The sequence below is a fragment of the Lathamus discolor genome, chromosome 12 (genome assembly GCF_037157495.1).
Source record: "Lathamus discolor isolate bLatDis1 chromosome 12, bLatDis1.hap1, whole genome shotgun sequence".
NCBI classification, from domain to species: Eukaryota; Metazoa; Chordata; class Aves; order Psittaciformes; family Psittacidae; genus Lathamus; species Lathamus discolor.
In genome coordinates, this window is record NC_088895.1 from 3,606,057 (window position 1) to 3,633,153 (window position 27,097).

Here is a 27,097-nt window from a genome sequence, read left to right on the forward strand (position 1 = left end):
GAGGAGAGGAGCCGGTCCCCGTCCCGTCCCGTCCCGTCCCGTCCCGTCCCGTCCCGTCCCGTCCCGTCCCGTCCCGTCCCGTCCCGTCCCGTCCCGTCCCGTCCCGTCCCGTCCCGTCCCGTCCCGTCCCGTCCCGTCCCCGGAGCCATGAGGGGATCCCGCGGCGGGGTTAATCCGGCCGGCGGTGCTGTGAGGCGGGAGGGTTGCGGGCAGGGTGGGCTTTGCTGGTGGTGTTGGTAAGGGATAAATGGGGTTGTGTTTGTTACCGAGCCCCTCTGAGGGGGGTGCTCCGGCTGTGGGTGTTCCTTAGGAGGCTGGGTGGGTTTTAGGTGTGCAGGTCCCTCAGGTTTTATACCTGGCGTTTGATGGGAATGAGACCTCGTGTGGTGTTAGTTCTGCTGGGCTACTCTTTAGTTGACTCAGACTTGCCTCAGAGTTTGGGCAGGGGGTGTGTGTTTTCATAACTTAGTTTTCATGAAACTAAGAGTTTTTAACGCCTTAGGGAGTTAAAACCAACCAAGGTTCCTGTTCTGGAAGGATGTCAGTACCGAAGAACTGTGGAGTTGAGGCACCCATGGCAGCAGACATTGGGAGGAGCAGCAGCAGCAGGCTCAAGGCACCTGCAGGACCAGAGCCACCAAAGGACACCAGAGTCAGGGTGCTGGCTGCCCCTAATGTGCTGAATCCAAAGGAGTTTGTGCGCATTGAGGCCCTGCCTGGCTTTGATCAGAGGGAAGGGAAGGTCTTGGCCAGAAGCAAAACCATTTACAAGAGCAGTGAACCTCCAAGAGAACAAGTGTTCTGGGAAAACTACCATAGGAGGCTAAAGCAGTTTGATAAGGGGCTCTTCACTCCCCTTGGGAAGCCTTATCTTGAGCTTGGAGAAATTGCCTACACAGACCCGAAGCAACTCACCCTCTATGCCTTGGGGCAGCTCACAGAGGTAGGCCTGACTTTCCTGGTTCCACTTTAAATAGGAAAACGGGGAGGATTTACTGCTAAGGAAATAACAAGCCCCTGTTTCCAGGGAAAAGGAGTCATTATTTCTGTTTAAAGGAACGTTTGAAACAGTATTCTGTGCTTTTCTATGAATAATCCCAGGTCTGAGATAATATCTGATGATGGTGAATGAAGCAGGACTGCTTTGAGGTGTATATTGTGATTTGGGAACCGGCTTTTGAAATTGGTCTTTAAAGTATTTAATGAGAGCACTTAAAATGGAGCAGAGAAAATAGCAGGCTATTGAATGAAAAAGAACATGAGATAATGAGAATGTACTTAAGGGAAGATACCCAAGGGAAGGTCACAAGTCTTGAAAATGGAAGGAGAGGAATCAAACAGGGTAAAGGATGAGTTAAAAAGCAGGAATGATCAATGGTGGCATTTTAGGGGATGGGTGAAAGGCTCAAAAGTTGAGCATAAGAATGGTATCAAAAGTAAAGTGTAATACAACTTACATAAGTAGGGATGGCTTCAGAGGTGGTGGGTTAATTACTGTGCACTTGACTTTGCACCTGTATTTGGGTTCCAGGAAGGTGTAAGGGGACCAGCTGGGAGTGCCTGTGCTGCTTTGATTATGTGGTGATTACTGCTGATCTCCTTAGTGCTGCACACCCATGAACTTTGTGGGTCTTGAACTATCTCGGGTTGCTTTAAGTCAAGCTTGACTCATTAAACCACAGAGACAAGAACTCTGTTGTTGATACTTAAGGTGAACTTGCAGTGTTCTGCCATCTCTTTGCTTTTCCTTGATGCTGTTGGCTCATGTGAGGAGATCTTTCCTTGCTGTCTTGTGCAGAGAGCAGTTTTCCTTGTGGAAACAGAGTGAAGTTTCTGCAGCATATCAGTAACATTGGCCTCTCTGAGCCTGCATTTTGCTATGTGCTTTCTAATGGAGTGCCTAAGGGATAGTGTCTGACAGCTGAAGCAGTTGTGGTTATTATTCAAGGTAGGCAGAAAAGATTCTGTCCACCCACTGCTTAATTTTCCGCTCTCATTGTGTGTTGCATTCAGAGCTTAAAAGTTTTAGATCAAGTGTTTTAAGCTGTAGATAGGCAATAGGTGGCATTCACTTTATTTTCACATTCTACCTAAAGCAGCATCTTGTTGGCTGTTTATATTCAGAGGCTTGTTTCTGTAAATCAGTCAACATCCAGCAAGTGTTGCCAGTGTTCCTGTTTTAATCCTGAACTTATAGAATGTCTTTCCTTCTGAATATTAGAAGTTGCTTTAAAGTTTTGGGTTGGTTTGTTTGGGGTTTTTGGGGATTTTTTTCAGCTGCAGATGTACTCTTTAAAATTCTGATAATTCTGGAAATGTTTGTTAATTTGAGGTGATTGTTGTTTTGGTAATAAAAAATGGTGTCAGGATATGATCCTTAATTGTGCTCTGAAACCCAGTTGGAACTCAGCTACTTGACCAAATGTAATGCATACAGTTTATACAGAAAATAAACTGTATGTAGGTCACCAAATGTGTGACTACCATAAGCTGCAGCTTATACTTTAGATTCATGAAGTTATCAGAGGGGATGGGTCACACCTGCGGTTCCTTTTTGTGGTAGGCATGGCTAAAAGCACTATGTAATCTTGAAATCTCAGACTGATCTTATTTTCCCTTTTTTCCTAAAAGATAGTAGTTACTAGGCTGAAAAACTTAGTAACTGTCCTGTGGTTTCCTCCATCCCCACAACCTGGGGAAGGCCCAGGGATTTCATGCTGCTCACACATCAAATCTTACTATTTAAGCTGTCAGCATGTTCTGCAGAAATCTATTTATATGTTTTTCAGAGATACGAGAAATGTATTTCTGTAGCCTAATTCTAAAATTACTTTGTGTTACCTGTAATTTTGCTTTATATGGGTTATTTACACCATTCCTATCCACACCTAGCAGTGCCCATAGTATTTTGAATGATTGAGATGACTGTAGATACTGGATATGTCTAATTATAGGTGTCTGAGAGCATAACATTCCTGGTAGTAAAAATCATGACCTCTCAACAATGCATTTGCTCTCATCTCTGCCTTCTGAGTTAGCATTTTCTTCAGCCACAGGTACAGCTGATGATTTGCAGTGATGAATGACAGTAACATTTATAAATAACAAGATGGTGATAAAAGTCCTGTGAATTCAAGAGGACTTGAGTATGCTAATATCTGCTGGCAAATGCTACTTTCTGAACTGATGTTATTAAAAACTAGATTTTAAGAGCTGAAAACAGGGATGCTGAGCACGGATACTGGGCTATACAAAATTATACGGGCATAGGATATTGTATGTAATAATGGCACATTTAGGATGCCTTTCTATTAACTCAATGCCAACAAATGTGTTTAGGAAATCTGTATGTTCATAGATGCTTTCATATCTTAAGTAAATTTGGTATCTAAAAGTGTAGAGCTGTTATTTGAATGTTCTCACTGCTGCATTGGAAACTGCTCTTCTGTAGTCACACAGACAATGTGGGATCTTGCAGTGAAAGCACTAAGTAAAGCTGTGCCAGTGCAGTGGAAGAGTCTTATTCCACTGCAACCCACTGGAACAAAATAAACCCAGTCTAAACTACTAGCAATACCAGCAAGGGATGGGGGAAGCTCAGGAAGTGTAGCATTTATGTTTAAAAAACCACAACCAACCAACCAACCTGCCCCAACCTCCCCACACACAAAAACACCCCAAACCCCCAAAAAGCCCCATGACGCCCCAGATCCCACCAACCCAATAATCAAAAAAGCCAAAACCCACAACAAGGAGGATTCTCTTCCCCATCCTGTGCAGTATTATCCAAGCATAACTGAGTGGCCAGCTTTCAAAATTACGTGGATTTTGTGACTCTTATGCCTTTAGATTGCCAGTTATCCCAACTTTTATCCTCAGTAGTGCCTCAGTTTTTCCAATGTGCTTTGGTGTGCAGTGTTTGTCTTACATGTGTGATCTGCTCCCTTCCACTATCATTACTAGAAGAATCTGGACAAGTTGAATGGACCATGTACTTTAACCAGAGAAGCTTTACCACAGATCTTATCAATGGATTTCAGGTTCTTGCCATTTTCCAAACTTGTTGGGGTGCTGGGGGAGGAGCTCCCTGTGGGGCTGCTTGGTTCTGCACTGTGTTAATATCAGAGCATACCCATACTGTGAGATAGAGCCCTTCAAGTTTCCATTAGGTAAACTGGAAGTTACTTTGTTTTGAGGATTTCCCTCTCCCTGTCTCAAAGGTTGAGTGCACACTGCAGGCAGCACTGATTCATTGAAAGTCAAAGAATGTAGCTATCTGGACAGTATTTTTGATTTCTTAAGTGTTCAGACCAATATGTTAAAGGTCTCATTCTTTAATGCAATGGTGCATGGCAATGTTAAGTCACCTTTTATCGTGTTCATATAGCTTCCTTCCCTTAATTGCTGTGACAAATTCATTTGAAAAACCTGTCTGAGGTAACTTGTTGACTTTCTGCATGGAAGAAAGGTGGCCTTTCTCAGCAAGTCCTAAAAATAAGCCAAGTCCACAGAATCTTGAGTGAGAATTATTAGTGTCAAAGCCTGCTCTGTACTTGCCATAAAATTCTGTTCTGTAATTCTGTGCTTGGGTAAATGGGTCACTAGATAAGATTGACAACAGCATCCACAATGAAAGGTTTTAAGCTGGAAACTGAAGAAGAAAACAAAGCAATTTCTTTCAGGAGAAATTACACTGATGTTATTTGTTATTGGTGCAGTTAAAGATATGTCAGGGTTTCCAGTTTAAAACCAGCCTCTCTAGAAGACTAAAACCATGTATTTCAAGGCAGAACTTATAATGCAAAGAATCTTTCTCCTGCTGGCTCTCTGATGCAAAGGTCAATTGTAATTCCTCTTTGCTCTGAGAAGAGCTGGAAAACATTAGTAGTGGGTTGTCTTCCTAATATCTCCAAAACAGTGAAACTGGTCAGGCCAGAATACACTGGTGTGGTGACATTCCTGATGCTTTCTAAATTGAGTAACCAGTATATGGTCATTGATCAACCTCGGGCTTACATCTGCACCTAAGAAGTGATATGCCTGAGTTATTTTTAAAGAAAACAACTTCATTACAAATCTAGAAGGTGCCTTAGAAATACCATGAGACTTCCTATTTGAAGAATGTGACATTCAACAACATACTAGTTTGGAAGAGCACAATATTTCTTTCCATTAACTACTGAAGTGTCTTTGAAAGTGAAAAGCTACAAAATATTAGTATTTTCTAGAGTATTTTTGTCCATATTATATGTATGAGGTAAATTATAAGGGTGAGTTATCAGTGGGATGGCTGTTATTCAGCAGTGCCAAAGCATTGGTAGAGATGTTCAGATTCAAGTGTCTCTTGGGGTATTTTGGTATAGTGTTGGCTGGTGGAATTGGACCATTCCATGTCTTTCCACTGCCTGCTAAAGGTGGTTTCAAAGTCTTTACTGGTAAACACTTGAGTATCTCTTTAACAGTTTAAAAAAATGCATATTGGCAGCATGAAAGTAAGAATTTTGAGATGTGCTTTGTTTGAAAGGGTTAATTTGTATCTGATTTGAGGTTATTTGGTTTGCTTTTTTTCCCTGCTTGTACTGTTTTGCCAGGCTCATCATGTCATGACAGTCTGTCAGCTCAGGAATTAGCTTTTATATGGGCTGGTGTTTTGGACAGAATGAAGGGAACAAGCAAAAATAGGGAGGGTACAGAAGAGACTGTGGCAGTGAGGGTCATGCTTTCAGCTTCCCCAGAGATCTAAACTTGCCTTGTTTGTCCTTGTGTATTTCTGATGGAAAATGGGAATGAAAATGAGAAACACAAAATTATGGCCAAGATCTTTTTCTCTTTTTGTGAAGCCATGACTGCAGTGCATGCCCTCTATCTGAGTATCAGTGTGTGAACTAAAAACCACTGCGAATCAGCTTTGGCTTTGCCCTTCCATTGCAATAGCCATGCAAACCATGACACAATCTATTTAATCTTGCTTATCTGTTGCAGATCATGGACAAAATAAATTTCCTGAGTGCAGCACAGGACATATGGGAAACTTGTACCTTTTTTTTCTTTTTTCCTTGCTTTCTAAAGTCACAGCAGTTTACAGCAGGCTACATTCTAGAAATGCTGTGGGACAGAAGGGAAAGAAATAGGCTGTGCAACAAAAGTCAGTAGTTGGAAAACTGCCCTCTATCAATTGACCACAGCTTATCACCTTGCTATTGCCAAAACCTATTAGGGTGTTATTTACAGAGCATGTAAACCTAAAAAAGTAGGTGCAGGCACAGGGACACTGATTACAGTTTCAGAGTTCCTGGTGTTGCCTTGTAAGAAAGGTTCTATTGCTTACAGAAATGAAAGGGTGTGTTGTTTTATGCCTGAGAGACATGGCTGAATGTAGCCTACCACACAATGGGGATACAGGTTTGCCTGGCTTAGGTTTCCATGGAGATTTCTTGTACCTAATGAACATAGGTGGATTTGGCAGATAGATTTTCCTTTGGCTAATCTTCTTTTGTTTCCTTTTTTTCTATGTAATGAGTAAAAGCATGTTGTGGGTAGTTTTGTTTGGTTGTGGGGGTTTTAGTGGTTGGTTGGGGTTTTTTCCCCCTATTTGGTGTTAACCAGATGCAATTTGTGAGGTGCTTGCGGGGTTTTCTTCTTTTTGGAGTGAATATACAGGGAAGCAGCTGTTCTGCTCACCCTATGTGTATGTGGAGAGCCAACTGTGAGTTCTATATCAATGATTTTTCCTACAATCTCCATAACCTCTCTTGATAACTTACACGTGCAAGCCCTCGGCCTGGTAATCGTCAGGCAGGACAGAATTCATGCACACTGTCCATCTGAGGTGACATCTTTGCTTCACTTGTCATGATGAAAGCTGATGTACACTTCCAGCTTTCACTGCTAGCAACAAGCAAGTGAAACTGTGGTTGTACATGTTTTATGGACAATCTTGATTTCCAGTAAGTAGAATGAGTTGCTCAAGTATTCTTTTCTTTAACTGTTTTCTACTGTTTTCTATAGCCTTTCACTGTGTTACCAAGCACAAGACTGCACTGCTTTTCCTTTTTAAAATACTAACAGATAACTTGTTGCAAAGACACTCAGAGAATGTTTGGAAATGAACAGCCTAATGGTATGCATCTCTCTCTTACGACTTTCTTCTCATCCATCCAAGAAGGCATTGACCCACCAGCCATTTGCAATGTAATGGTATTCTACCATTATCTTGCTGCTTTTATGCCCATGTTATTAAATGCTAGTAAGCCTGAACGCATAAGGTTTGAGGGCATATTAAAAAGTGATTGGCTATGGAATAACAGAAAAAGGTATAGCTTTAGGTGACTGTTCTAGTGGGCTGGAGAAGTTTGGTTATGTGAAAGTGGTACTAAGAGGAGGAGTGGAATGAAAGATAAACAGAAGCTGTGAAGTGAGATGATAATGGTGTTGTCATAGACAGAACCAGAGCAGAGTAATTGATGTAGGAAGGAAAGTTCAATTTTGGGCACATTTTATCAAACTCAGATACACGCCCAAACTGTAACAGCAGGCAGCTTTCTTCCTCCTTCAACAAATGTTACATCAGATCAGGCTGGTGGAGGGTACACAGCTTGTTCTCCTTTGTTAGCCTGAACCATAAATGTATTTGTTTTAAAAATTAAACCTTAGTTAAAAGCCCTTACTACAAAGTTTAAAAAAAAGTCAGTCACACCATTTCAGAGGAACTAAAATTCTTATTTGCACATGTCCATGGATAAAATGGGGAAAGATTACATCATATTGCAGCAAGTCAGACAAGAGGAAAACAACATTGTCAACCAAGTTTTGAGATGATTTAGTGGGCGTAGCAAAGCTGCTGTTAAAGCAGAACTTCTGAACTTAATATTTTATTCTTATCTGTGATCTGCTCTGGCATTGTATTCATCTGTCTGTTAGAAGTTCTTGGCTATTCTAGAAGAGCAGCAGTCCTTCAGTGCTGAAGTAGTTACTGTTAATCATAGCATTTAAGTACTCATTTACTGAGGGCTTTGTTGAAATGTTTTTCTTCATGGCCTTGTGAGACTGACAATGGTTACCTTTCTAGTACCTCTGGAGAAAGTGACTTAGGAAAGTAAACTATCTTGACTAATTGAGTACGGAAAGTATGAACCTGGTATTATAGCAAAGAACTTTCTGATACTGAAGTGTTGTTTTTTCCTGCAGATGTTCTTGTGTTGTCTTTTAGAGTATGAAGCAAAAATGGTGATATAAATGAGACATATGCTTATGGAACTATGTTTTAAGATGAGGCTTTTTTTGTTTAAGAGTGGTAGTCTTACTTTGTAGCATGAATATTAAATGTTAGGTGGTACTCCTGACCTGAGCCTAACTATGTGAAAATGTTATGTGCTATAAAAATGCAGGTTTTATGATCTCTAAATTAGTTTGACATATCTGTGGAACAGCAGCTAACCAGTAAGGTCCACACGGTCTCCATGCTATTAAGTTCCAAACAGTCTAATCAATTTCAAAAGTTCAATTTCTGTTCCTAAAGGCTGCTTCCGTAATGAATGAAGGGAAGCATACCAAATGGAATAATGCATTGTTACTAAGGTTTTAGTAAACTTGCCAAATGTCAGGCTGCTGGTACAGTCATGGTGCATTACACTTCTGTGATTACAGCTTGAGTTGTCAGTGTAGCGCATTGCAATGCTCACCTGGGTTTGGGAATTGATCTGCAATATCATGCCTCGGGCAGGAGATAAGTGCATTGCAAAGGTTATACTTTACAGGGAATATTCAAAACTTAGATTTTTAACAGGTTTAATATCTGCTTCTCTTAAATAGTACATACAAGTACTTTGTTGGCTATGTAACCAAAGAAATAGATTATTCCTTATGTTTGAAGAACCTGGCTCTCCCCTGTCTGCAGTGTGACAGTTAAATCACTTGATAACTGAAAGCATTTCATCAAATGGCTACTTTTGGGAGAGAATGGGAAAAAACATTTTGATATTGGACTAGAAAGGCTATGTAAAAAATTATTACTGTTTATGGGTGTGATCAGTTTAGAACTTGCATTAGACAGTAAAGATAATGCTCTTTGTAATTCATGGATGAGTTTCTGGTTATACTGTGTCACTCTGCTGGTGGAGTTATGTCAGGAATGAATATATGTGTACTAGTAATGGAAGAAATTGTGTTCAGGTGGGAAGGTTGTTCTCTTTTGTACATGTGGAACTTAAAAACCGCTCTGTGTATGTGATCACTAGTAGGAAGTGGTAAGTATTTCATTAGGGGCAGGAGAACATGAACAATAAGGAGACTTTTATATTTGGACAAGAGAAAAAATAATCAGAACTGATGTAGAAATGCAGGACTAAATTTGTAGACAGGTTGGATTGTGCTCATTTCTAGGAGGGGTAATATATTTATAGATCAGTTTTACCCCAAATGATGCCAAAAGCACTTTGCAGGCTGAATGTAGAAGTCATATCAGCCATCCCTGGTTAGCTGCAGTCACAGAGCAGAGCAATACTACCTGAGAATCCAGGACAGAAAGCGATGAAGAGTAATGTATCCAGTGGAAAAAGGAGAGGTGAACATAAGTGAGCAGACACCAGTTGAAGCAAATTGAAGTTTAGCCAGGATACCTTGCTAATTCCCTCCATACTCTGCACAGCAGAGGACAAATTGTCTTTCTCACAAAGAAGACAACATCTTCAGGGTAAGTTGATTTCAATGGAGAACATAGCCTATGGAGTGATATATTCCAATTTAAGGACGGGTTTCAAAGTGAATGAAGGCATTCAGCAGTGAGGGCGGAAAGGGTAATAAATAAAGCTTGAGTTTGGCTTGCAGAGGAAAACAAGTGTGAATCAAGACTGTAGAATGGTGTGTCTCAACTTGCAAGCAGTGGACAACAGCACCTTCCATGGCTAGGGTAGCTTCTCAGTTTTCATGGAGTGCCTATAGAAAAAGTGTTGAATGCACAACAGAGCTGGGGGGCAAGGGGGGAGACTGTAATCATGGAGAAAAGGACTTAATAGAATGTTACTGTATTCTTTGTGACCTTTCTATTAAACTAATGTTATACTATTTGCACAGAAGGAGAGCTAAAAGAGAGGATTTTCAGGGGAAAATAGTCAAGTTAATTAGGCAGCTATGTAACTGTCACTCTTTGCATTAAATGCTCAAAAAGCAGTGTATGGAGAATGGAGTTATAATGTTACTTTGGATTCTGTTAATCTTCACAAACAACACAAAGTTGTTTTTTTTTTTTTTTTAAGACTAGGCTGTGACATTGTTTGGGGTATTGTAGCCTGGATCCTGTTTTTCTGGTGTATTAAGAGGGAGGCTTTAACTTAATTCCTCAATGACTTACTGCTAAAAGGTTTATTCATCTTCTCTGCTAATCAAAAGGCAAAGTTCATGGTTCTTCTTGGTGTGGGATATTTAAATACATCATATGCCTGTCTGTCAACCTCAGTGGAGTAATGGTGGAGTAGGGCGCAGTTCTTCAAGTGAAACTGCTAGATTTTGGTCTGCAAGCATTTAACTTCATGCATACCTACACAACTTTGTTTAAGGTTCAAAAGATGCCTCATAAAGCTATTGTGATGTGAATTCATAATTGCTCATTCACACAATACATCCATTACAAATATGCCATTTTAAAGGATGACTTTGACTTTTTTATTAAGCTTACTTATTCATAAAAGGCAAATTCTAGATGAATTAATTTGGGGTCCAGGTAACAATCCATATGTTTGAATTTAAGCAAAGCTGTTAGGGCTATTTGTAATATTTTCTCTGCTGCAATGAAAGTTAGGTTGCAGTAACTTACAGAACCCACTGAAGCCTCTGGCTAATTCTAGTTGCTGTGAGTGCTCTCTGCTGTCTTTTGCCTTGAGCTAATGCCTGTGGCACTTCTGGGAGGGTGAAATCATGTCATTCCTCATCTGTTAGAGCAGTCCTTGGACTGCAGCACTCAGACTAAAATGTATTTACTTCAATAGTTCTGTCCTTGATGCTTCATTTCTCTCCTGCAGGTACGACCAATGGTTCCCACTGATCAGATAGCCTCATTTGTCTTCCACGCTGAGGATCCTGATCTGTCCAGGTGGCATCATTTGGTCCCACTATGTATCAACATTTTCCTCCTAGTGCTTTAGGAACCCAGTGTTTTTGACCTCTGCTTCCAGTTGATTCTTCCCTTTTTTCTCAAAGTCATTCTTTAGGTGCTTGTACCCCTTAAATCTGTTAGCTCCCAGTTTAGATAAATGAAGACTTACAGCTTTATTAGGTAACAAATGATCCTCATAGCTAATTGTTTGCCCTGCTCTTTGGGGAGCTATATATTTTAACAATAAATGAAGCTATCTCATAACTATAGCCTAAACATAAAGGGCAAACGTTATCTTTTTCACTGGAGAGTTAATGGCAGGAAGTCAAACCTGTCAACATCTTGACAGGTTTAGCATAAGACTTTACATATGGTTGATTCCCCCATGACTAGTCTGATACCATGTGTATTTGTGTTACTGTCTGACCGCAGCTGCCAGGGGTCATCCTGATCTGTGGTCTGCTAACTGGCTATATTGGATATGTCAGAGAGGCTGTGACACAGGTAGTGGATGATATCTTGTGGAGCCTACGTGCAAAACACTCCCCACTAAAAAATACATGAAAGCCCAGCAGCAGTGCTCCCCTCCTGTCATATAACCTGCTGCCAGACACATGACTGAATACAGGGGAATAGGAAACAGGAAAGGTCTCGAAGTCTGGGCATTGGTAACTCTTAGGACTAGTACTTTCTTCCAGTTGTGATGATAATGGCAGGTTCATTGGCTGGCTGGTGAAGAATGGTGTGGCTGCCAATTGGTTCACAGTGGTCAAGTGTGACAGCCTTAAGCCACAACATAGAGGCAGTTTGGTAATGGCAAAGATTTTTGCTCAGAACAGACTGAAATGGATTGTGATCCATGTTCAGCATGACAGTATGGCAGTAGGACTGAATTTAAAGGGAGTTTATACTCCCTTCTTGAATGTTTTCTAGGGCTGTTGTTTACTGTTCTATTTAGTGTTCATCAGTTATGCCAGAGCTACAAGTATCTGACTTTCATACAGTCCATTTATTACACTGACAAAATACTTGAAAATCTGTAACAATTGTCTTGTTATTAAAACCCAAACATATTCCAGTCCAATTCCATTGTGATGGGTTTAAAAACTTAGACCTGCTTCCACTCTAGTTCTGAACTTCTTTTCCAAAGTGGGTAGGTTTTTCAGCTGTACAAGGGAAGCCTTTTCTCTAAGGCAGCTTCTCAAATATGTGGTAACAACACAGCATTAGCTTAGAGCATGTGGTTAAAATATTCTGTCATTTATGTTGCTTTACATTATTGATACTTTGTCTTAGGGTTACATATTTAGGCACTGAAGAAACTAAGAGCCTTTGTACTAGAACAGAAACACATTAAACTTTGCTGTGAACACTTGCAGCAGGTGATAGGTTATCTACAGGTATCTACCACACAGTGCTTCAATTTTTTTATTAGGTTACCCTGAAGTGTTAGAAGTTAATTCCTGGAGTCAGTGTCAGCCAAACTGACAGTAGATCAAAGCTGGGAGACAAATTGCTCATTACAGTTGAGGGAGCTGAATGCTCTGTGCAGACAGCTGTACGATTACTGGAGGCTTCTCGGGCACTTCACCTGCAAGCTCTGCCTCCATAAATGCTCCTATTGCTGGTGAAGCTCATAGGTGGATTTCTGTAAAATAAGCTTATTTTAACCTTCCAGCAGAGGCATTGCTATGTTTTGGAATTGTTATTTGTTTGCTTGGATTTGTTTCCTGTCACCCTGTTTAGAGCTTGTGTCACTATGCAACAGCCTGTGCTATAAACAATGATGTTAATCCATGAAAAATGAGAAATTAAACCTTGGCAGTATCCTAGTGGTCTGTTTCCAGGTTCATCAGATTAAAGATTTATTTTTATTCTGACTTTTTCTAAAAGCTCAGCAGCATGGAATCCATTCAGCTTTGCTATCTGACACTCAGAAATCACTCTTGCTGACAGGGAGCTCTCCTCATCTTTTAGTTAAAGCAGATCAAAACATTTAAAGAGAAACCTCCACAAAACCCAGAACAAGAATGGACAACAAACCTTTTCCAAACAGGCACTTTGCTATTTCTATTAGCTCATCAGAAGTGTTTCAATCCTTCCCTTTTAAGAAAGCTGCTTTCAGTAAAATATTGTGCACGCAAGTTTTTTCCCTTAAGGTATTTCACTTTCAGCTGTTCTCCTAAATTAGTGTTAGCTTATATTATCAATGTGAGATCTGAATTGGTGCATGACAAGAACTGGTGAGTCAGAGCAAGGTAGCTATGTGAGATAGAGGCTTTGGAGTGAGGCTTTCCAGCCTCCTTGGCTGTAACATTGAAGTATGAATGTAAGTCTTTGTGCTGTTTTGCTCTGAGGTCAGCTGGAAGATGCTATTGCTTGAAAACAATGATTTAATGGCAATGTGACATACAGCCTTAAAACTAATGGAATACAAAATAGGAAATCAAAACAAAGATAATGCTTAAGGAGAATGGGCCACAGATGTAATGCAGTCTGTGTGTGCAGCTGGCACAGCTATCACAAAACACTTCTGAAAATAGCTGTCCTTTGGAAAGTCAAGTTCTGGCACTTTAGCTGTGGCTTATTCCCTTATGTGTCAGATGTTAGCATTTGGACTGAATTTCTTCTACAAGAGGTATAGAGTAGTTCCTAAATATTAATATTTTAAAGTCACAGATAAAGTGATACAGGGCTTTATTTGCAGATAACATTCTCACAGATTTGACTAGGTTAGCTAACTTAATCTGATGATCCAGCCTCCACTAGCTACAAACAAGGAGGATGTGTGTGTGTGCATGCTTAAGTTTTACTATAAGTTAAAAATACATAGTAAAGAGAGGGCATTTTTAGTACAGTATGTTCCATCTAAAACCCATGTAGAGCTGTTCATTAGGAGCTTGGTATAGCTATAAAAGGGGTTTTGGACTTTGTATCAAGATTAAAGAATACTCTGTAATCTTGCATAAAGTATAGCCACAGATATCCTTTTCTTGATGTGTTCATCTGTCTCATGTTTATCACGGATAAAGTTGGTGCCAGTCAGTCTGGATACACATTCATTCTGCTGTTGCAGTATGGACCATATTCATCCCTATCAAAATATGGATTCAGTTAAGATCTTTATTCCAGCAGAGAATTTGACCCTTTGACAAAAATATGCATAAGTGAGATTAAACAGTGTTTCAGAATTTAGTTATCTTTGTTTGTTAACTCTGTATTTTCAGTTTATCTGGGGAAAATGTGCATTTATATAGCAACCATTATGTATTTTTTTTGGTTGTTGTATGTAAAGTGTTACTGAAAAAATATTTTAAGAACTGTTTAAGCATCTTGACAATCTTAGTCTTCAACTTGCACCCAAAAATTCAAGTTTGTTTAAGGGAAGCAACAGGAGCGGCTGCCTGGAAAATAACAGTGGAACTGTCAGTCCCATATTGTGACGTGCATGTGGGGAAAAGATGACTTTTAGGGCTGGCAGATGCACTCTGTTCATTTTACAGGTCATTAAATTTCTCATTATACAAACTCAATCATCTAAGTTTTTAAAATATGATTTAGACTATCCGAAAGATTAGACAGTGTGGAAGATAGATGTAGAAGTTTAAATTCTGAAAGACAAAACAGTTTGAAAAACTGATGGATACATTCCATAATGATCCTACTATATTATTCTCATTGCCTAGATACTCCATATGGAAGGTTACATTCCGAACTTAGATATATCGCTGCCTGCAGAGCAACACCAAACAAAGGTCTTGTATTTGCTGGTCTGTGTAGAGATTCTGATTAACCTGTCAGCATTCTTGGAGGAGGAAAAAAAACCCACAAAACTTCCTCCCTTTCTCCCTCCTCCCTCCGTGAACTGAGTGTAGGGTTTGTTTGCCAGAAGCTTGAGATAACAGCTACCACTTTAGAAAAAAGTGCTTAGTTTTGATAACTATTGGCCTGTGGAATAATTCATTTAGATTTCTTCCTTGGAAAGCAATCTATTAACAGGGCTCTCCTCCACACAAGTGTTCTTAGGAAAGCTGTAGTTGAGAGGAAGTGATGTTTAATCAGCTGAGCTTTCTGTTAATGTTGGCTTTTCCATTATTTTCTTCCCCAGAAAGATGAGTCATTATGATCCTGGAATAAGAACATTTCGAGTGAGTGCCACTAGTGAGCTGAGAAAATACAAGTGAAACAATTGCTCTAACAAGTTCAGAATCTTTCACCATACATTTGACACTTTCTCCTCCAATCACAATATAGCTGTCCAGTCTTTCCAACACCTTCAGGCTGCTGTTACATGAGGTTTAGATATTACTCAGCAAAAAAAAGAGCTATGAAACAGAAAAATATCTGAAGCATTTACCCTAAGCCTAAGACACTGCTATTTCATTAGAATGTGTTAGTCTCACAGCTAATTCTATGTTACCCACATGGATTGTCCAGAAATTAGATTCTTGACATATTTCTAAGACTACTCAGACCTTTAAATAAAGTAAGTACAACCTTTCACACTGGAATTATGCTCAGTAATTTGACTCTAAGTATCAGGAAAATTCTCTAAGCCCTTTCTCTTTTCTCTTCCCCCCCCCCCCCCCCCCCAACTCAAATCCAGATGGACACAATGAGTTCTAATAAACCTCACTCACACAAGCTATTGGGTATTCTGAGCCATTAGTAAAGCAAAAATCACCCACATAAAGCTGCTAATTTTGAACTCAACTTTCATGCGTGAAAGAGGTTTTCTAAAATAAGTTATGAAAGTCACTGTCTCAGAGCTGAAGCTTTTGAGGCTGATCCACTGAGTGTTCTGTTTCCAAAGCAAAGCAGGCTTGCTTCTGCATCGCCGTTTCCTTGCAGAGGTGAATTTAACCATAATGAGTTGCTCATTCTACTGGTAGTTTTCCTGCCCCAAGGCCAAATAAAAAGACTTTTTCTTTCTACACCTTTCTTGTAGATGTTTTATGTGAGCAGGGAAAAGTTGCTTATCGTGTTCTGCCTTCATATATACAGAGAGGGTAATACCACACTCCGACTTGACAAGAATGTTGTTAGGATTTATGTCCTAAAGGTGGTAAACTGTTAAATGGTAGTTTAGTAATGGGGACCATGTATGTTATGGATAGGCAGGCTTTGAAGTCTTCACTGCTACTGGATGCTGTTGTAGCCCCTGTGGTCTGTGTACTATCTCCTACCCATCACACTCCATGCCTTGCTACACATTTGTGACCTCCAGGTGTGAGTGTTACTACTCATACCTGGGAATGAAGCCAAAGGAGAGGCAAGATCTTGCTCTGGTTTATTAGCACACTGACAAGAATAATTGCAGTGCCTTAAATAATTCCTGCACTGGTGTTTAGTAAATAAAAGCCAGCCTGGGAGAAACCATGGAAGTCCAGAAGGAGACAGGAGGTTTTGGGGATTTTTCTTTTTCTGATCCCTGAGTAATGATGGGACAACTTGACATTCTAACATAGTGAAGTGTTAACAATCTTCGCAGCTGAGAACAGGGAACAGTGGCCAAACCCAACCATTCACTTCTGCGTGACTGTTTAGTGAACTAATATCCTTCACCCTCTTTTCTTTTGTGAGAGAAGTGCTTTGTTCTTCAAACAGCTGTGCCTTAGTTTTGTGGCAATGTTCAACTTTGGTGTTCTTTGTCCTCTCCCAGGTGGCAGGCATCATGCTTTCTATTCCATGGGGCTTATTGATTTGGTCAAAAGTAATTAAAGAGATAATTTGTTCTCAATTACATTTCCTTGAATTTCCTGAGGCTGTAACTCTGCTCTCCAGCTGTGCCCTCCCCCAGCTCCTGGTCAAATTAACTTTGTTCTCGCTATGAAATAAAGCAGAATAGCATGTGCTTTTTTTGGTTGTTGCTTTTGGATTGAATAGAGACTCTGTGCTGTAGCAGATATTGATCTGACAATTTTATTAGGTGCTCCTGCCTTGGTTCATGAACTTTCATGGGTTTAGCATAGCATTCCAATAAGAAATTCTGTGTCAGGCTAGCAGATGTAAGAAACTGATTTTTAGATATGTTTATAGATGCTTCTGCTTTGAGTGTCCTTTGTGCCTACAGGATTGTTTTCACCACTTTTATAGCTTATTTTAAGCTCTACTAAACGCAAGAAGCTCTATTGTGATGCAAAAGGGTTTTTCTTCTTTCAGCTTAACACAGGCTGTGCTCATTTCTAGTAGACTGATTTTCTGGTAATCCAAAATGTCTATGGGATATTTGTAATTCTGTCTTCAGTAGGGGCAAATATCTAGAAAACATTAGCTAAGGCTGAGCAATATTACCATTGCCAGTATGCACCCAAAAATGTGCATAAAGGGCCTTGGCAGTGTTGCATATACCTAAATTACTTGCACATTGCCCAGAGATGATGTACATGACAAACAGAACACAGAAACGTAAGCAGTATAGAGAAATACTGTATAGAAGTGATTTTTTTTCTTATTTCCGTTGCCTTCCAAAATTCCACATTTCAAAACTTTCAAATCATCCTAATGACAAGAGTTTATGGAGACTGTAATGATGGCAGCTGAAATAACATAGCTGCTTAAGGGGTTAAAAGTAACTAGGGTAAATACAATGACAACAGTGATATTACAACTGAGATTAGTTAGATCCAATTGTTTTATAAAGCTTCCCAAACTTACCAGAATTAGTAAATATTCTTTGGATACAAGAAAATAGAGCATTTCTCCAAGGAATATGAGAAAGGGAGGGGAACGGATGGAATAAACAATACCAAGCTATTTGAGCTGGTTTTGTTATGAGAACAACAGTTTTGCTGTACATAGGCTTTCCATCACTATAGTATCTGAATACTTCATAGATGTTAATGAAAGAGAAATGTTATTTTTTCCATTTCAGATACAGGGAGTAGAGGCACAATGAATTTATACTAAAATTCATTATAGTCAAAGAGAGAAAAAAGCTTCTGCTAGCTGGGATAAGGTGTTAAATATTTTATTTAGGAAGTCAGAGGAGATTTCTGAGATAAAATTGAATCTACTTATTCCAAATTTCATTGACATGCCTTCACTAGCAGACAACCTTCCTCTCACTTTTCAGCTGTCTCCTTCCATTCTCCTGATATGTCTATACAGACAGTAATGAGTTCACTGAAGTGCAGAAGGAGACCTAACAGGACTGGAACTCCCTTGCTCATTAAAACTACTCCTGGCAAAACAGTGGGATAAATGCCCCCTTCTGTTGATAGCAGCACCATTTCTGACCAGAGACCAAGGACTGGAAGCTGCTGCAATAGTTCTGATCAAGTGCTCCCCTTGGCAACAGACATTCTCAGCTGTAAAGTGCTTTGCATTATTGATATGCTACAGCACAGCCTTAATGAATCAGGTATCTTGTCTTTGATGCTGATACACGTTTATATCTCCAGATTTAGTTGTGGCTTTTGGTTTTGGTTTTTGTTTTCTTTTTAAGCTGAAGCACTATAATAACATTACTCTTAAAGGAATCTTAATTTTCTGCAATAGTCCTTTGTCTTGGAGCCTCTCTTGTTTAGCTGTAAATTCCCTTTGGTCCTGATGTCTGTCTGTGTTCCCACATTCTAGTGAAAGGGCAGAAAGGGTCAGTATTGAGTAGCAGCAATAAAAGAAGAAGGGGAGGGGAAGGAGGGGGATGATGTGATGGGAAATCAGAGAACTCAGCTAGAATACTGCCTTTAAAATTGAACACTTAGAATGCCACTTGCAGCACAGCAGTAGTCATCTCTATGTAACACTTCACGAAAGCTTTCTAAACATTTTTGTAAAATTAAATATATTTCACCAGGTTGATCTTGCATTTGGAGGACTAAATGTTGGCTTCTGATGAGACTGCGCTGCTTTATTTTCATCAGGAAGCATTCACTGCGTGTGAATGGAATCATAATGCTCCTATTCAAGTGATATATTAGAAGGAAGAAGAGTGAAATAAGTATGTCAATCTGCTAGGTTTGACAATAAGTTACAAACTTACGGAGTTACCCAGAACTGCACTTTGATTCCCCCTCCCTGGCTGGCATATGTACCACCAGCTCAGGCTATTGCCCCAAAAAGTCTTGGAGAAGAACTCTGGATATTCTCCAGCATTACAGAATGACATATGCAGAGGTGTCAAGGGTGTAAAATAAAGAGAATGTTTAATAAAAGGAAGGATTTGTCAGAGTTAACCCTTTTTTAATCACCAGAATTATTTAGTAGAGAAAATTAGTGTACTTGGGAAATGTTAGGGTAAAGTCCAGAGTCTGCAGGGAGTCAGTTTCAACTGAACAAGCTATTTAAAAGAATTTGTTCATGCCAAAATACTTTAAAAGCCTAAACGTTAAGATTAAGAGGACACAAAGAGGTGTCTAAGGCAGGAGGCAGCGGTGCTAGGGCACTGAGAGGGGTACCTCCCGGCCCCACGGGAGCCCAGCGCTAGGCAGTTGGGTGACATCGAGCTCCACCTACTGCAGTATTGCTGCAGTGTAGCTGGAGCTCGTTTTACCTGGAGCTGCTGGATGGGATCCCAACAAAAATGACTGTAATCATTTGCACGAAAAAGTTTTGGGTCATTTCCTCGTAATATCACTTTAAGGTAATGCTTCAGATATCACTTTATGATTTTTTTTTTAATTATTGTTTCTTACATATGGAGCTGTGTGAGATTTTGTTACTTCACTCTAATGAAAGCAGGAAACAATTACTGAAGCAGGTCTTTTGATGGCTTAAAAGCAAATAGGATGAACTATGATGAAAGTCTTCATAAGTTGGAAACACTAAAAAACAAATTCACCACTGAAACTCCAAGGATTGTTCAGATTGTCATGATAATATATTGAGTTTAACAAATTAGATGGAGCAGTATTGTTTTCTTTCCACACTGCAAATTGAGTTGTACTGTTCTATAATTATGTACTGTTACCATTTTAAGCTCAAATTGCACCTTTTCAATACATAATGTTGTAATGAAAGATAATATTGTGGGAAAGGAAACTGTTCCCTTCTGTTTCCTGTGATAAGACAAATTGAATCACATTATCAGTGCCTGAGTGGAGGGGATGGTGTGATACCTCGCCTACTGAGCAACTGTGGAGAGGTTAGGAAGGTTCATAGCTCTCTTATCCTTTCCTCTGCCTGTCCAGAGAGTGTCAGGAGCAAAGCAGACTGGAAATTGTGCTCTTCCTGGAGTGTGAGATGCTTCTGCTCCAAGTCTGGCTTTATCTATCGATCAATCAATCAATCTATCTATCTTAAAAAACAAATCACACCAGTGTCAGGCTGCTGTGTGCTATTCCCATAGCAGAGATGAGAGAATCAACACCAGTTTATGGTGCTGGATTTTGTTGCTTATTGTGTGATGGGGTGATGCTGTGGTGGCTGCATTACAAGTGACAAATAGATATGCAATGCAGAGAAGGCAGCCATGTGCAAATAGTATCAGAAAAGGAGAAAAGAGATTGGAGGATGTCGTAATACTTAGAGTTGCTTGGACTTTTTATTGTGCTTTGAAAAAAAAGCCTGGTACAAGTTAAATATGGGCCCAAATATGAAAACTTTCCAGTTTAAAAACCAAACTGCTTCTGAACTATCTTCTCTGAAGGCATTTCACCAACAAAGTCTTCTGTTTCATCCATCTGGCAGCTTTCTACCTCTAAAAGTGCTCTGAAATTTAGAAGGGTCAATCAGGATACAAGTAATTATTTGTCTTTTAGCATTATTTCTGTTCTGGATAGATACATTGTGTCCATGTACTACAGGAATGTAGTTAGAAATATCTCGCACTTATGCTGAAAATGTTGGGGGGGAGGGGGGGGCGGGAGAGGGTTAATTCCTTATAAAGGGCTTTATTTGGCAGCTTATTTCCAAAATCCAGCCTACTTTGGAAGGCCTGTTTTCACAGATCAAGACATTTAGTATTCAGAATCTGCTTCTTACTACAAATGGTTAAAATAAATACTTTTGATCTGTGAAAAAAACATGCCAAATATATGATGATTAAATTTGTGTAGTGGCAAATACTTCAGTTTTGTTTCTCCTCAAGTTCAGCGTAACAGACTTTAGGTTGAATGCATGTTCATCACCAGTAATCTGAATAGCATTTCCCACAGGTGAAATGAGAAATGGAAAAATGATTCTTGTCCCGTTGAGTGTGTGAATGAGGTTTTCTCACTCAACGAGGGGGGCTCTTGGGTACATCGGTACCCTCTGTATGACATGCTCCGGAGCAGGGTTGGTTTGCCATCTGTCTCTGCTGCTGGCCAATCTTGGTCAAGTGCACCCCAATTTCATGTAACCGTGAAGCCTTCAGACTTCTCTTTGACATCTCGCTAGTTCAGCCTTACTCTGGCTGCAGAAAATCATCTTTTTGTTCCAGCTACTTTGCTCTGGGTTTGGTTTCCCCCCTAGTTTTCTACTTGTTTCTGGGCTGCCTCAGTTATTTATATAAGAACTTTGGTGTCTACAGTTCTCCAGTGGATAGATTCTGTTCTTTACACTTTGAACTTTTGTTCTGCTGAAATGTTGCATAAGAACATAAAATTGAAAATATTTTTGTGCCTTCTCAAATCAGAATTCCAACAAGCAAAGTACTCTGCCCTTGATTTTTATTTCTCTTAAATCCTTGAATATTCTCAAGCTTTGGTCCATTGTGCAGAAGCTATACAGCATAGCAACTGTTTCATCCACAGCTCTGAGGCTGCTGTGCAGCAGCCTTTGTACGTCGGCTCTGCCCTGACTATATGGATGCACCTTCCTAGGTAGGCCCTGCAGCTTTGCTTGGAATCAATAAATGAGCTCTTTGATCTAAAACTAGTGCAGGAAGAAATGCCTGTTTTCATATCCTTTTATCCTGAGCACTGCACACTACTGAGTGAGCTGAAGTCTTTGATTAATCTCCCTATATAATTCTTTTTAATAGGAAGGAATATGTCTTCCTTCCACTTGAATAAACTGGTGGTTGAAGGACTTCTAAAAGTGTGCTTGTGTTTGACTTCAGGGCTTTTTAGGAATCTGTGCCTTCCTTGTGGGTGAAAGCACAGACCCAAGAATAGTTGTCTATCCACAGTGCATATCTTCAGGGAAGAGCAATTACAGGTAAGTAATTTTCCTGGTTTTGGAAATTGGGTTTTCTTTTTATGTTAGACACAGTAGTCTATATAACAGCCTTCCAAGAGAAAAATTACATTTCTCAAAGCATTTAAGTATAGTAATTTAGCAAACATGTACGCATTTTGCACAGCTTGTCAGCAGGTACATCAGATGAGAATCTACTTGTCACTAAGTAACTCTGGTGTACATTTTAAGCTTTTCTACAATAGACCAGCCATTATTTTTACTTTAATTTGCATCTCTATAGAAGAACTTATTTGTACCACTTAATTTTGAAAATTATGACCTGCTACAGTATGGGTAATTAGCACTATTTCAAATATGGTTTTGTTTATTTTTAGGAATCAGTGGAAAAAGATGTGCAGGGAAAAACACCCAAAGAAGTTGCTGAAGTTACTACTGACAAGCACTCTTCCAAGCCAGAGGTGAGACCACTGGTGAAGCTTTGATTCTAGATGGAGTTAAAGAAGGCAACAGAGAAACATGCTTTAATTAATCATAGATATGCTTGCTGAATTAAAGTTTTAAAGCCTTGCTGTACTTAAGGAAGCAGCCTTTTGCTGGCTGATGAACATTTCCTATATCTTAATTTGTAACACTCCTCCTGAAGGTATCAGAAGAAATCACGGCGTGATGTGTAGGCTTCTACTGCAATTTGATAAAAGTAGAGTTCTGGAAATTCAGTTTATTTGTGTTAGTTATGCCACGTGTCAGTTCTAGAAGACTGATCTTTAAACTACATTACAGTTTAGCACAGAAATGGCTGACACATTCAGAATTATTTGCATTTCAAAATTTCATATTTTTATAAAAGTATATAGGTCACTATTGTACATCTTTAGATCTCAAAACCTTGAAGCTGATAGAGCTGTTCCTTGGGTGTTGTGTGGAGCTGCAGAAATAAACACTTGTTGAAGGTCTAGCCTCCACCCAGATTTTCATCCTTTGCTTGGTGAGACCTTAACCTTCACTTTTCAATATTGAAAAACCTGGAGATAATTTTACTGAAATGCCACTTTTTGGTCAGCACAGAACAGTCACTTGGTGAGTCTGTTCTAATTCACCCAAGACTGGCCAAGTGTGTGTTTTATTTGATATGTACTTAGGTCTGTCACACAACACTGCAGACTTGGTTCAGTCTGTGGCCACCTATCCCAAAGCAACTCAGGTCTTGTAAAGATAAATAAAATGCTGGAATTAAAGTACATTTTAACTTCTCTGTATGGATTTAATGATTTACCTGAATTTAGTTTGACAATCCAGCAAGAAGATTTAATTTTCCTCATACATAGTCTTTGTTAGCTTATTTATAATCTGATCCAGCTCCTTTCTCTTTAGACAATATCAAATGCCAAGCAGCTGATTTCATCACAATTTTTGTACAAGAGAAAAGAATAAAATACAAACAAAAGAGAAGGAATGGTGTAGCTACAGCTAGATGAAAACTGACAGCTAACACTAATGATTTTGTAAGTTCTTTTAAAGTTTTCTTCTTTAAGAAAGCAAACACAAGTGTTAGCCTGACTTCAGCATTCAGTACTATCTTACCTATCCCAACACAATACTTAATTTCCTGTTTTTCTCTAACTCAAATCAGTCAGGTTTGTCAGAAGCTAACAAAGTTGAACAGTAAGTTGAAAAGTGCTGGGGAAGTCCTGCTAAGAAGTGCCACTGTGCCAGGTGTTTTACTGCAGAAGCTCTCTCGCCTGAGTACCAGAAACATCCACTGACGTTCATTTAGTGTTTTTTCACTTCTCTGTTACAATTCTTATTTTGATCTATACATCCCATTGAAAAGACTTCGTTTGCACTTTCCACAACGTTCTTTTAAAGTTAAAAAGTTACTAAGAAAGGGTTGACGTGCAGCTCAGTCATATCATAGAAGCTGTTGACCACAAAGAGCACCAGTTGTCTCAGCAATGAAAACCAATACTTGGATGTGCATAAAGAGTTGAAATAAGAGTTGCAGTCACTGTGGAGTAGGGGAGCATTTTCTCTAGATCCAGCTGAGATCTGCAATATCCTATTGCATACTTTCCCAGGTGCATAGTGAAGGATCTTTATTTCCTGGAATTAATTTTCCTGGAAACTTAGGACATTAATGCATGCACAGGACTGCCTCGTGGCATGGACTACACTGCAGTCTCTACACACCAGCACTATGCTCCCAGTGGATAACAGTTTCAGCCATGCACTTTTTGCACATTGACAACTGCCTCTGCTGCATATTTTATTACCTAACACATACAAACCCCTGCATATGCACAATGTGCAATCATGATTCTATGAAACTGATGCAGCCGCTCTCTGGAAACCCCAAAGGTACTTCTAAGCCGGGGCTAGTTCAACAACAAATACAAGTTTTCATCTCCATGTGTTTCAGTTCCTTAGCTGCTCAGAAGAACGAATGTTGCGGGCATTTTGAACGATGTACTGAGTTGGTGATTTTAATTCTTTTACCTAAAATTGCTGACCTGGTTTCTTTTCTCTCACTCTCTCATTTTTTAAGAGTAAATAAGAAAACTGTTGTGTTCTGTGCTCCAAACCCACCTATGTCTGTGGAGCTTTTCCTACTGTTTCAGTTCCTATAAATGCCAGTCTCTCTGGTTTGGGCCTGATAGAAAAATTTTCTGGACTGGGACTTGTAAAAGATTTCTCCCATGCATATTGTTCATAGTTTGTTAATGCATAAGCATTCACAGCAGTCATTCCTTAAGCCTGAGCCGTTGAACAGTCTCTTCTTCCTGTCTGGTAGTTTAATGAAGCCCCTGGGTGCTTTAACTGCCTGTAAAATCTCTGTCAAACTTGAAGCCAGCCAATGAGTTAAAAGCTGTTGGAACACATGTACACACAGGCATGCACAGCAGTGTCATGTAAGACTTGTTTACACGCTTGTGAAATGACACAGTGCTGTCCCAGGTGATGACCATCTCACAAAATATTCGGTGATTAAAATGAAGCCTGAGACTGCACATACCTTCTCTATGCTAAGCTCTTAATTAATACTTCATTATCTATTTTCAGTGTGATCACTTTCAGTCTGAGGCACCGGAACCAGTGAAGAGGCCCTCCCCTCTTACGGAAACTGGAAAGCAACTGAGGACTCTTAGTGAATCTCTAGCTAGCTCAAGGTAAGGGAATCCAGAGCGCACAGACATGGGACAGTCAAGGCTGAGGGAATCTTTGGTTCTGCAATGGCAGCAGTTGAATTATAGGTGAAATAATCAAATGTACTGACAGCTTCAAAAAGATAGTCTACAATTTCTCCTTTATAGGCTTTATGCATACTCAAAATGTTGTCACTGCTGTATAAGGAATGATTGTTTGATAACTCTATGTTAATACTATATTGTTTCAGTGCTCATTATGAAGGTGATTGTTACTTCTTTGCAGTCTTTTGCATGACACAGTGCTGTGCCAGGATTTGGTAATAAAGTAGTCAAAAATGAGCAATTTTAGGATGTATAATGTCCATTATGTGATAGAAAATCACAGTGAAAATATCTACCAATGTTATAGAAACATCTGTGTGGGACTCATTTGGAGTATACCAACTGGAGGCTCAGGAAGATGCTGCCATACAAGGAAGAGATTTTTGTGCCCCTTATCTGATCGGTAATGAGCTGTTAGGATGGGATGTGGATTTGTGATCCCATATATACCTTTTAGCCAGCCGAGTTTGGACAGCAACTCTTATTTTATGGGACTGACTATAGAAAGTAGCTGGGTCTAACAGGCTTTAGCAAAGTGTGCTCTGCTATTTAGGCACTCATTCTCTCAAATGTGCTTAGGCCCTGTTGTCATCCATGTTTCAGAATTGGCACTGCAGGCGGTACTGTAGTTGACAAGGTTGAGGTTTCAATATGTTTTTCTGTTGCAGTTACACGCTCTGATTGCACTCCCAACTTGCCTACAGAGACCATTCACTCCATTTTCTCTGTATTAGCTTAAACAGTTGCTAAGCTGAATAATAAGCCTTGCAGTCAGTGACTCCAGGGTTTTCTAAATTTCCCTGGAACCTTCTAGCTTTCTGGATGTGAGTGTTAAGCTAAGAAATGAGATTCATTTGCAACTGAAACAGCAAGCAGGACTACAAAAAGATGATTTACATCTGGCAAAGTTTAGTTACAGCCTTCTGCAAATAAAACTGATAAATTACCACTGCCAGCCCCAGCAGGGTACAAATTGCACACATATTTACAGGTTCCTAGACTTTAAGTCTTTGAAGAGCATTCACTAGGTAAAAATAGTTGAATTAAGGTAAGCAGTCAGACAGACATCTATATAAAACGTTCATAATTAGGTTAAATCTAAGCAAATATAGCAGTCAAGACAACACACAATACTTTATCAGCATAATATGTTGAAGATAAATTGGGCTCTTGCATTGTTTGAGATTAACTGCATAAAAATCAAGGAGGTTATAGAAAGAATAGCTTCTGTTACAGAGGAATGAGAGCTTCACGTTTCATAATAATGTAGTGGTTGTAAAAATATGGAAATATTTAAATCACAGCAATTTCTAAGTTTCATACTAGTTACTTGTGGTAACACTGTATTCTACATTCTTCCTTATCCTTCTCTGCACCAATTTTTATTATCCATTACTCATACTAACTTACTAATAACTAATATTAAGTAATGTAAGTTAACTTACTGTTAATTCAGTTATAGTGAATTTTCATATGATAAACTCTAAACAAAATAACAAGTGCTATGTACTTCGCAGGTTGGATAAGCTATTTCAGTAAATCATGACTTGGTGTTGCCATAAATGCCTTGTTAGTTATATTTGACTGCCTGCATTCCTTGTTCATTGCTAGTTTTCAGTGGAATTGTCTCCCCAAGGTCAAGTTAAAGTTCTTTTTATGATAACCTGCCAAAGATCAGTTTACTTCCTGATATATGAGT

At 39.5% G+C, this 27,097-nt stretch overlaps 1 protein-coding gene across 5 annotated transcripts in view; it reads left to right on the forward strand.

Annotated features, from left to right (window-relative positions):
• Positions 1 to 118: 118 nt before the first annotated feature.
• Positions 119 to 27,097, forward strand: part of CCDC60 (coiled-coil domain containing 60) — a 58,658-nt gene continuing 31,679 nt past the window's right edge. For 3 of the 5 annotated variants that reach the window (XR_010615611.1, XM_065692616.1, XM_065692619.1), the window contains exons 1-5: positions 119 to 189; positions 503 to 943; positions 22,528 to 22,611; positions 25,211 to 25,317; positions 25,706 to 25,801. Coding sequence is in view for 4 of the 5 variants with exons in the window: in XM_065692616.1 (XP_065548688.1) it covers positions 148 to 189; positions 503 to 943; positions 22,528 to 22,611; positions 25,211 to 25,317; positions 25,706 to 25,801 (770 nt within the window). In the remaining variant the exon portion in view is untranslated. The remainder of the gene's footprint in view (positions 190 to 502; positions 944 to 22,527; positions 22,612 to 25,210; positions 25,318 to 25,705; positions 25,802 to 27,097) is intronic. The other 2 variants (XM_065692617.1, XM_065692618.1) reach the window with 2 other exon arrangements.